At 40.2% G+C, this 12019-nt stretch overlaps 1 protein-coding gene across 3 annotated transcripts in view; it reads left to right on the top strand.

Moving 5' to 3' along the window:
- ZDHHC15 (zinc finger DHHC-type containing 15) overlaps window positions 1-12019 on the top strand; it is a 99380-nt gene that overhangs the window by 16645 nt on the left and 70716 nt on the right. For 2 of the 3 annotated variants that reach the window (XM_027534310.1, XM_027534311.1), the window contains exon 2: window positions 5570-5596. In XM_027534310.1, the coding sequence (XP_027390111.1) occupies window positions 5570-5596 (27 nt within the window). Of the gene's footprint in view, window positions 1-5569; window positions 5597-8114; window positions 8205-12019 lie in introns of all 3 variants that reach the window. The other variant, XM_027534312.1, reaches the window with a different exon arrangement.

The raw sequence follows: 12019 nt of genomic DNA, 5'->3' as shown, positions 1-12019 counted from the left end.
TACTGTGTTACTGTCAGCATCCCCTTTAATAGTTATTAGTATTTGCCTTATGTATTGAGGTGCTCCTATTTTGGGTTTTTAATTTGGTCTCTCAGTTGTGTCCAACTCTTTGTGACACCATGGACTACAGCAAATTTGCCATGAAGTGATAGGACTGGATGCCATGATCTTAGTTGTCTGAATGTTGAGTTTTAAGCCAGCTTTTTTACTCTCCTCTTTCATCTTCATCAAGAGGCTCTTTAGTTCCTCTTCACTTTCTGCCATAAGGGTAGTGTCATTTGCATATCTGAGGTTATTGATATTTCTCCTGGCAATCTTGATTCCAGCTTATGCCTCATCCAGCCTGGCATTTCACATGATGTACCCTGCATATAAGTTAAATAAGCAGGGTGACAATATACAGCCTTGACGTACTCCTTTCCCAATTTGGAGCCAGTCTGTTGTTCCATGTCCAGTTCTGAATGTTGCTTCTTGACCTGCATACAGGTTTCACAGGAGGCAATACAAATATTTATAGTTGTTATATCTTCTTGAGCTGATCCCTTGATCATTATGCAGTGTCCTTCTTTGTGTCTTACAAATATCTTTTTTTTAAAGTCTATTTAATCTAAGATAAGTATTGCTACTCCCGCTTTATTTTGATTTCTACTTGTAGCAGTTCCTTTTTCCAGGCTCTCATTTTCGGTCTGCATTTATTCCTAGGTCTGAGGTGGGTTTCTTGGAGACAGTATGTATAGGGGAGGGGTCTTCTTTTTGTATGCATTCATTCAATCTGTATCTTTTGGTTGGAGAATTTATCCCATTTACGTTTAAGGTAAATTTTGGTATATATGATCCTGTTACCATTTACTTTACTTTTTTGGGTTTGTTTTTGTAGGCCTTTCCTTTTTGTGTTTCCTGTCTATAGAAGTTCCTTCAGTATTTGTTGAGGAGCTCAATTTGTTGTGGTGCTGAATTCAGTTCACTTTTGCTTGTCTGTAAAACTTTTGATTTCATCTTCAAATCTGAATGAGATCCCTGCTGGATAGAGTAATCTTGGTTGTAGCTTTTTCCCTTTCATTACTTTAAGTATATCCTACCATTCCCTTCTGGAGAAGGCAATGGCAACCCACTCCAGTACTCTTGGCTGAAAATCCCATGGACAGAGGAGCCTGGTAGGCTGCAGTCCATGGGGTCTCGAAGAGTCGGACACCACTGAGTGACTTCACTTTCACTCTTGACTTTCATGCATTGGAGAAGGAAATGGCAACCCACTCCAGTGTTCTTGCCTGGAGAATCCCAGGGATGGCGGAGCCTGGCGGGCTGCCATCTGTGGGGTCGCACAGAGTCGGACATGACTGAAGCGACTTAGTAGTAGTAGTAATAGTAGTAGTAGTACCATTCCCTTCTGGCCTGTAGGGTTTCTGTTGAAAGATTTGCTATTTGCCTTCTAGGTATCTCCCTGTATGCCTGTATGTTATTTGTTGCTTTTCCCTTTCTACTTTTAATATTTGTTCTTTCTGTTTGATTTTTGTTGGTTTGATTAATATCTGTTGTGTTTCTCTGTGTGTTTATCCTTTTTGGGAGGCTCTGGGCTTCCTGGACTTGGGTGGCTATTTCTTTTCCTATTTTAGGGAAATTTTCAACTATAATCTCCTCAAATATTTTCTCATGGACTTTATTTTGTCTTCTTCTAGGAACCCTATGATTTGAATGTTATATTTAATGTTGTCCCATAGGTCTCTGAGACTGTCCTCATTACTTTTTATTCTTTTTTCATCATTCAAATTTTCATATTCATGTTCTGTTTCAGTTATTTCAGTCATTCTCTCTTACAGCTTACTTATCCGTTTTCTGCCTCAGTTACTCTACTGTTGGTTCCTTCTAGTGCACTTTTAATCTTAGTTATTGCACTGTTCATTGTTGATTGTATGTTCTTTAATTCTTCGGTGTCTTTGATGAACATTTCTTACGTCTTCTCGATCTGTGCCTATAGTCTATTTATCCATACCTCCATGTTGTTTTCAAGATTTTGAATCATCTTTATTATCATTACTCTGAATTCTTTTTCAGGTAGATTGCCTATTTCATCTTCATTTGTTCCATCTTATAAGTTTTTACTATGTTCTTTCTGCTGGATATTTCTCTGTCTTTTCCTTTTTTATAAATTTACTGGGTTTGGAGTCTCCTTTCTTCAAGCTGGAAGGTTGTAGTTCCTCTTAATTGTGGATTCTGCCTCCCCTGGATGGGGATGGACCAGTGCCTTGTGACAGTTTCCTGGTTGGGGGGATTTGTGCCTGTGTTCTGCTGGATGGAGCCAGACCTTGTCTCTCTGAAGGGCAGTGCCAGGTCCAGTAGTGAGATTTGGGGTGCCTATGTGTTTGGTGATGGACAGGGAGGCCTGGCGTGCTGCAGTCCCTGGGGTTGCAAAGAGTCGGACACAACTGAGCAACTGAACTAAACTGATGTGTTTGGTATGGCTTTGGTCAGACTATCTACTAATGTGCAGGTTGTGCACCTATGTAGCTGAAGGACTGGAATGTGGCATTTGGCACTGGATCTTGCTGGCTTTTTGGTGGGGCTTGCCCTTAGTGTTGAGATGGAGGCCTTTGAGAGGGCTCTCACCTATTAATCTTCCATGGAGTTAGTAGTTTCTGGTGGTCCACAGTTTTTAAGTTGAGTCTCCCACCTCTGGGATTCGGGCCTGAACCTTGACTGTAGCATCAATATTTCACAGGCCACACAGCACAGAAGACAAAAAATCCCTAGAATAATGGTGAAATAACTCTCAAAAGCCGAGATTCACACAGTTATATAGAGAAGGAGAGAAAGATAAAGGAGAAAGAAAAGTTAAAAAGAAGAGTCAAAAAAGAGAACAATCAAGCCAATAATCAAACCCCAAATGAAAATAGATATTAAAAATTATTAACAGACTTTCAAAGATACAAAATCAAAAACAAAAGATAAAAAAACTAAAAATCAAAAGCATGGGAAAAATTAGACTCAAAAAATACAATATCAAAAAGAAATATCTAAAACAAAAATTGAAAATTTGGAATTTGTTTTAAAAATAAGATATTTTAATAAAAATAAAAAGTAGGTAATAAGAAATAAAAATTAAAGGAGTAATAAAGAACCACATTAGGACAGTATGAGAGAAGAAAAAAAGAAAAAGGGGAAAAGAGGAGGGGAAATATATAGAGAGTGGTAGTCATGGCAAATAAAATGGGGGAGAGTGGAAACAATGAAAGGTTTTATTTTGTTGGCTCCAAAATCACTGCAGGTGATTATTGCAGCCATGAAATTAAAAGACTCTTGCTCCTTGGAAGAAAAGCTATACAAACCTACACAGCATATTTAAAAAAGAAAGACATCACTTGCCAACAAAGTTGCATCTAGTCAAAGCTATGGTTTTTCCAGTAGTTACGTACAGATGTGAGAGTTGGACCATAAAGAAGGCTGAGTGCCAAAGAATTGTGGTGCTGGAGTATACTCTTGAGAATCCCTTGGACTATAAGATCAAACCATTCAATGCTAAAGGAAATCAGCCCTGAATATCCATTGGAAGGACTGATGCTGAAGCTGAAGCTCCAATACTTTGGCCACCTGATATGAGGAACCTTTTCAGCGGCAAAGACCCTGATGCTGGAAAAGATTGAAGGCAAAAGGAGAAGAGAGCAGCAGAGGATGAGATGATTAGATAGCATCAGTGACTCAATGGACATGAATTTGATCAAACTCCAGGAGACGATGAAGGACTGGGGAACCTGGTGTGCTGCAGTCCAGGGGGTTGTGGAGAATCAGACACGACTTAGCGACAGAATGACAACAAAAGTGAGAAGAATGTCCAAGTAGTTTCTCCATTTTCCGGCTCCAGGTGATTTGCCTACTCAGAGAGTTCTCCAGTATATCAAGAAAGTATCTCTCTGGACATGTTGTGGGCAGTGCAGGGTCTGCTCATACTCAGGTCTTATCTTGCTCCCATTTGTACTTACTCTCAAAGCAGACAATTGACCCTAAATTCCAGTCTCAGGCTAAATGCTGGAATTTAAACTGCTGCAGCTGTCACTTCTGAAATGCTTTTGGCTTCTTTCCTTTGCTCATGCAGCCCCTGGTGTTCTGCTTTGGTTTTGGTCCCACCTTTGTTTTTAAGTCTCTCTCCCATGTTTGTTCACTGCCCAGGTGTGAGGGTGTGAAAGTAGCCCCTTATTCGGGGTCACTTGCTCAGTTGTGCTGAGGAGAGGGGTGTGTGGGGAGTGCTCATTGTGGCTGGGCAATGTGGAGGGTTGAAATAGTCTGAGGTGGGCTATGCTTTTCCCCAGGGGAGTTAGTCCAGGTTTGTGGAACACTTGGCAGAGCTGAGTCGCTCAGGCTTCCAAGAAGACATGGGTGGCAACCTGCAGCTGCTCATTGCTTGGCAGTAGTTGTGATCTCTGGGACTGAGATTATAGTGGTCCCTTGCCTTCCACCACTGGCACCATGCCTGCCTCTCTGCCTCTGGGGCCACAGACCACAGCTGGATCACACCTCTTCAGAATTCGCTTGGATGGGGTCCCTTGTTCTGTGAGCGTGTGGAATCAGAGGGCGGTGTTAGAGTCTACCTGTGGGAATGATCCTTTTTTCCTCTGGCAGACCCAAAGTTTTTCTGGTCTACCTCTACTGTGTGGCCTCAGCCCTCTCAGAGTATCTTCATGGCAGTCAGCTCTGGCCCTGTCTCTGAGGCCTCATCCCCAAAGCCTAGGCCTCTGCACCTAGCCCCGATTCACGGCAAGTGGACACAACTGTGTGAGCCACTTCTCAGTTGGGAAGTGCTGTTGGGCTTAATCTCTGTGGTGAATTTTCTCTGTTTTTGCCTCAGAGCACCTGTCTTCCTGTGATGCACTCTCCTCTGAGTTCTGAAGCTTCCCCTTGACCCCACATGTGAGGCGATTTCTTAGTGTGTGGAAACCTCCCCTCCTTTAGAACTCCCCCGGGGTGCAGGTCCCTGTCCCAAAATCCTCTGTCTCCCTTTTAGTCTCTATCTTTTGCCCTACCTCACTGCAGTGAGATTTGTTTTCCTTTCTGGATGTCTGGGATCCTCTGCCAGCATTCAGAAGGTGTTCTATGGGATTTGTTCTACATGCAAGTGATTTTTTTATATATTTGTGGGAGAGGGGTTCTCCCTGTCCTATTCCTCCACCATCTTGAAGGTCCCCTCTGTGACTGACTTTTTGCGACCCCATGGACTCTAGCCCACCATGCTCCTCTGTCCATGGGATTTTCCAGGCAAGCATACTGGAGTGGATTGCCATTTCCTTCTCCAGGGGATCTTCCTGACCCAAGGATTGAACCCGTGTCTCCTGCATTGGCAGGCAGATTCTTTACCACTGAGTCACCAGGGAAGCCCATAGAAATTCTCACTCAAGGTTTAAGATGAAGGAAGATAGCAAAGGATAGAATTTAATCACCCTTGCCTTCCTTTATGTTAGCAGGCTGATGGTTTCCTAAAGTATCATTGACTAAATTACTAAAACTGATGCTATGGAAAAACAGATAAGAAAAATAATGTTTCTAAATATCACTAATCTTGATCTTCTCTCTCTTTTCACAGTGACTGTTTTGAGCCCAGCAGAAAAAGGTAAGTGGGTATTATAAGTTGTTTTTGTCAGGACTATATCCCTCTTTCTGTCTAAAAGTGAATTACATTAAGCCTATAAATTGAGCAACTTTCCCAGGAATACACTGAAGTTAGTGGAAAGTTTAAGATGATGTCTTTTAGGAAGATTGCCCAGAGATAAAGCAGAACATATTTTCAGTAGCTCCTCTGGAAAAAATATATGGAGTTTGTTTAAATAAGGTTTTTTTTTTTAGAAAGGTAATAGTATACTATAAAAATAAAAGTTTATAAAGGACTAAATTTTTTTAATTTAAAAATAATAATAAAAATATGTCTAGGTATTTCTCTGGAGCTTTTGTGGGCAGTGTTGATGGGGTCAGTTCACTGTCAGATAGTCCTTTGTTCCAGCTTATACTTGCTCTCGAAGTCTACAGTTGCCCCTCAAATGCAGTCTCAGCTTAACTGCAGAGTTTTAATCTGTTGCAACTGTCACTTCTGGGGGAGTTCCCCCTTCTTTCCTTTGCTTCATTTGGTCTCCTCTGTTTGCAAGTCTCTTCAGTGTCTAATTTCCACCCTGACATGAGGAGGCGAAAGTGGCCACTTACTCGAGCTCACTTGCTCAGCTGTGCTTTGGAGAGGGAAAGACACTGAAAAAAAAAAAAAAATACTGCTGGCATGTGTGGGGAGTGCTCACAGTGGATAGATCACACTGGGTTGCCACAGCCCAAGGTGGCATGTACTTCCCAGGTCCAAGCTTCTCACGCTCTCAGGTGTGCCATGAGGACACAGTCCCAGATGAGCCATGCATCTTGTGCACTTCCCAGATCCAAGCCTCTCAGGCTCCAGGTGCACCACAAGGGCACAGTCTCAGGTATGCCGTGTGTCTTGTGCACCTCCCAAGTCTAAGCTGCTCAGGCTCTCAGTTGCGCTGCGAACACACGGTCCCAGGTGGGCCATTCATCTCATCAGGGGAGCTGGTCCCAAGATCTAACACTCCTAGCCAATATAAACCATCCAGGATTCCAGGAAGATGTGATTAGTGACTGGCAGCCAGCTCACAGCTTGGCAGGAGATGCAGTCTCTGGGGCCCAGATTGCAGTGGCCCATTGCCTTCTACCTCTCTGCCTTCAAGGAGAGAGGGCATAAATGGCAGCCAACTTGCTCACTAGAGTGTGATCCTTTGCTCTGTGAGCATGCCAGGGGTCACAGTGCTGTGTTAGAGCCTTCCCATGGGAAAGGTCCTTTTTTTCTTTTTTCTCCTTTGTTTCTCTGACGTTCCCATGGTTTAGGTTGCTATGTCACATTAGTCTCCTCAGAGTGTCCTCAGGGCATTCACCCCAGTCTTTACCCTAAGGACTGACAATCTGGCTCATGCCTCTGCACCAGCCCCCACTGGCTTTGGCCAAAGGCAAGCATGTGAGCCACTTCTTGGCTAATAATTGCTGTTCATTGTGAAATCTGTGGTGATTTTCAGTTATGCTGCCCTCTGAGATTCCAAAGCTCCCCACTGACCCCACCTCTGAGAGGGTTTTCTATTGTGTGGAAACTTCTCCTCCTTCATGACTCCCTCCCCAGGATGGGTCTCCATCCCTAAATCTTTTGTCTCTCTTTTCATCTTTATCTTTTTTCCTACCTCATTTTGAAGAGATTGTCTTTCTGGGGTATCTGGGTTCAGAAGTTGTTTTGTGGAAGTTACTCCATAGGCAGATGATCTTTTGATGTATTGGTTGGGGAGAGAGTGTTCTCCCCATCCTATTCCTCCACCATCTTGGGACTACCCGCGAATAGTTCTTAAGGTCAGAGATTTTCTATATACATATATGAAATATTTATAAATAAATGTCATTTTCCACAATAGCCTTTCAAGAGAAGTGGGTGGGGGCTTAGTTGATGCTCTACCATAATAGTAATAATGACAATAATATTGTTATTATAACTGGAAACTACAATTTATTGTGCAGGGTACCTTGCTAAGTATTGTATGTGTGTATAGTCTTTCAATATTTACATCAACACAATGATATAGACATTCTTATGACATTTTATTGAGAAGAAAACTGAAGTTTAGAGAAGTTAAGTAACTTATCCCAGGTCATCTAGCTAGTAAGTGGTAAGATTCAAACCCAGAACTGCCTGACATTAAAGTCCATGCTATTAAGCAAATCTATACCTGTTCTTTTACTTCTCAATCTACAACTTTCTGATTTGCTTAGTTGACCTCCTTACTCAGAAACTTGATGCTCAAATGGTCATTTTTCTAGTGTCCAAAGTAGTATACTTTCATTTTTTGTATGTTATCAATGAACTCAGCTACACCCGTGTAGTCATTTGTAAGCCCAACTCAGTTCAAAACCTTTCTGGTATCATCAATCCAGTCGCCAGAATTTGAATTCTTTAGGAAACTGTTACCACAATTTATGATTGTTAATGTCCCTCTTACTCTAGAATTTTGTAATTCTCAAGCACTTCTCCACTGGTAGCTCTTATATTCATCAATACACCAAAGAATAAGATTAGATTTTGCTTCTTTATTCTGCAGTGGGGCATAATGGGACAAAGCACAGGATTTAGAGACAGAGGATCTGGGTTGAAGTTCCAGTTCTATCATTTACTAGCTCTATGACTTTTGGTAAGTAACTCAACTTCTCTGACCGCAATTTCTTTAAAATAAGTCTAGTTTAATAACATCTTACAGATTTATTATTTTAAGCTAGCAAGAGCAAAAGTATACGGACATAAAATATGCAGTATTAAACTGCTTTGTAAATGTGAAGTATTAACAATTTGAGTTCTAACATTTTTTATATGTCAGGATTCTGAAGACAGTAGAACCCATAAACTAAAATTAGATTCAATTGTAACCAGAAGTTTGAAAATTAGACTTGAAGATAACTTTCTGAACATTAGGGCAGTTTAATAAGAGATGCCATAAAACGTATTCAGAAAGTATTAAACACCAAACTATCTGGCATGAATCAGTGAGCCTTCCCTAGAAGCAGACCAATAGGTCTAATAACTATCTGAGATTATTTCTAACCCTGTAACTCTGTGACTTGTTTAGTGCAAAGAAATGGAAACAATAGAGTGGGAAAGACTAGAGACCTCACCGAGAAAATTAGAGATACCAAGGGAAAATTTCATGGAAAGATGAGCACAATAAAGGACAGATATGGTATGGACCTAACAGAAGCAGAAGATTTTTTTTTTTTTTTTTTTAGGTTTTTGAATGTTGAGTTGTTTTTTTTTTTTTTTTTAACTTTACAATATTGTATTAGTTTTGCCAGATATCAAAATGAATCCACCACAGGTATACCTGTGTTCCCCATCCTGAACCCTCCTCCCTCCTCCCTCCCCATACCCTCCCTCTGGGTCGTCCCAGTGCACCAGCCCCAAGCATCCAGCATCATGCATCAAACCTGGACTGGCGACTCGTTTCATACATGATATTATACATGTTTCAATGCCATTCTCCCAAATCTCCCCACCCTCTCCCTCTCCCACAGAGTCCAAAAGACTGATCTATACATCAGTGTCTCTTTTGCTGTCTCGTACACAGGGTTATTGTTACCATCTTTCTAAATTCCATATATATGTGTTAGTATACTATATTGGTGTTTTTCTTTCTGGCTTACTTCACTCTGTATAATAGGTTCCAGTTTCATCCATCTCATTAGAACTGATTCAAATGTATTCTTTTTAATGGCTGAGTAATACTCCATTGTGTATATGTACCACAGCTTTCTTATCCATTCATCTGCTGATGGGCATCTAGGTTGCTTCCATGTCCTGGCTATTATAAACAGTGCTGCGATGAACATTGGGGTACACGTGTCTCTTTCCCTTCTGGTTTCCTCAGTGTGTATGCCCAGCAGTGGGATTGCTGGATCATAAGGCAGTTCTATTTCCAGTTTTTTAAGGAATCTCCACACTGTTCTCCATAGTGGCTGTACTAGTTTGCATTCCCACCAACAGTGTAAGAGTGTTCCCTTTTCTCCACACCCTCTCCAGCATTTATTGCTTGTAGACTTTTGGATTGCAGCCATTCTGACTGGCGTGAAATGGTACCTCACTGTGGTTTTGATTTGCATTTCTCTGATAATGAGTGATGTTGAGCATCTTTTCATGTGTTTGTTAGCCATCTGTATGTCTTCTTTGGAGAAATGTCTATTTAGTTCTTTGGCCCATTTTTTGATTGGGTCATTTATTTTTCTGGAGTTGAGCTGTAGGAGTTGCTTGTATATTTTTGAGATTAGTTGTTTGTCAGTTGCTTCATTTGCTATTATTTTCTCCCATTCTGAAGGCTGCCTTTTCACCTTGCTAATAGTTTCCTTTGTTGTGCAGAAGCTTTTAAATTTAATTAGGTCCCATTTGTTTATTTTTGCTTTTATTTCCAATATTCTGGGAGGTGGGTCATAGGGGATCCTGCTGTGATGTATGTCGGAGAGTGTTTTGCCTATGTTCTCCTCTAGGACTTTTATAGTTTCTGGTCTTACGTTGAGATCTTTAATCCATTTTGAGTTTATTTTTGTGTATGGTGTTAGAAAGTGTTCTTTGAAAGGATAAATAAAATTGACAAACCATTAGCCAGACTCATCAAGAAACAAAGGGAGAAAAATCAAATCAATAAAATTAGAAATGAAAATGGAGAGATCACAACAGACAACACAGAAATACAAAGGATCATAAGAGACTACTATGAACAATTATATGCCAATAAAATGGACAATGTGGAAGAAATGGACAAATTCTTAGAAAAGTAAAACCTTCCAAAACTGGACCAGGAAGAAATAGAAAATCTTAACAGACCCATCACAAGCACGGAAATTGAAACTGTAATCAAAAATCTTCCAGAAAACAAAAGCCCAGGTCCAGATGGCTTCACAGCTGAATTCTACCAAAAATTTAGAGAAGAGCTGACACCTATCCTGCTCAAACTCAGAGGAAGGTAAACTTCCAAACTCATTCTATGAGGCCACCATCACCCTAATACCAAAACCTGACAAAGATGCCACAAAAAAAAAGAAAACTACAGGCCAATATCACTGATGAACATAGATGCAAAAATCCTTAACAAAATTCTAGCAATCAGAATCCAACAACACATTAAAAAGATCATACACCATGACCAAGTGGGCTTTATCCCAGGGATGCAAGGACTCTTCAATATCCGCAAATCAATCAATGTAATACACCACATTAACAAATTGAAAAATAAAAACCATATGATTATATCAATAGATGCAGAGAAAGCCTTTGACAAAATTCAACATCCATTTATGATAAGAACTCTCCAGAAAGCAGGAATAGAAGGAACATACCTCAACATAATAAAAGCTATATATGACAAACCCACAGCAAACATTATCCTCAATGGTGAAAAATTGAAAGCATTTCCTCTAAAGTCAGGAACAAGACAAGGGTGCCCACTTTCACCATTACTATTCAACATAGTTTTGGAAGTTTTGGCCACAACAATCAGAGCAGAAAAAGAAATAAAAGGAATCCAAATTGGAAAAGAAGAAGTAAAACTCTCACTATTTGCAGATGACATGATCCTCTACATAGAAAATCCTAAAGACTCCACCAGAAAATTACTAGAACTAATCAATGATTATAGTAAAGTTTCAGGATATAAAATCAACACACAGAAATCCCTTGCATTCCTATACACTAATAATGAGAAAACAGAAAGAGAAATTAAGGAAACAATTCCATTCACCATTGCAACGGAAAGAATAAAATACTTAGGAATATATCTACCTAAAGAAACTAAAGACCTATGTATAGAAAAACTATAAAACACTGGTGAAAGAAATCAAAGAGGACACTAATAGATGGAGAAATATACCATGTTCATGGATTGGAAGAATCAATATAGTGAAAATGAGTATACTACCCAAAGCAATTTATAGATTCAATGCAATCCCTATCAAGCTACACACGGTATTCTTCACAGAGCTAGAACAAATAATTTCACAATTTGTATGGAAATACAAAAAACCTCGAATAGCCAAAGCTATCTTGAGAAAGAAGAATGGAACTGGAGGAATCAACCTACCTGACTTCAGGCTCTATTACAAAGCCACAGTTATCAAGACAGTATGGTACTGGCACAAAGACAGAAATATTGATCAATGGAACAAAATAGAAAGCCCAGAGATAAATCCACGCACATATGGACACCTTATCTTTGACAAAGGAGGCAAGACTATACAATGGATTAAAGACAATCTCTTCAACAAGTGGTGCTGGGAAAACTGGTCAACCACTTGTAAAAGAATGAAACTAGAACACTTTCTAACACCATACAGAAGCAGAAGATATTAAGAAGAAGTGGGAAGAATACACAGAAGAACTATGCAAAAAAGATCTTCATGACCCAGATAATCACAATGGTGTAATCACTCACCTAGAGCCAGACATCCTGGAATGTGAAGTCAAGTG

The sequence above is a fragment of the Bos indicus x Bos taurus genome, chromosome X, assembly GCF_003369695.1.
Source record: "Bos indicus x Bos taurus breed Angus x Brahman F1 hybrid chromosome X, Bos_hybrid_MaternalHap_v2.0, whole genome shotgun sequence".
In the NCBI taxonomy this organism is placed as follows: Eukaryota; Metazoa; Chordata; class Mammalia; order Artiodactyla; family Bovidae; genus Bos; species Bos indicus x Bos taurus.
The sequence above is the reverse complement of the archived record's forward strand: the minus strand, read 5'-3'. Positions and strand labels throughout refer to the sequence as shown.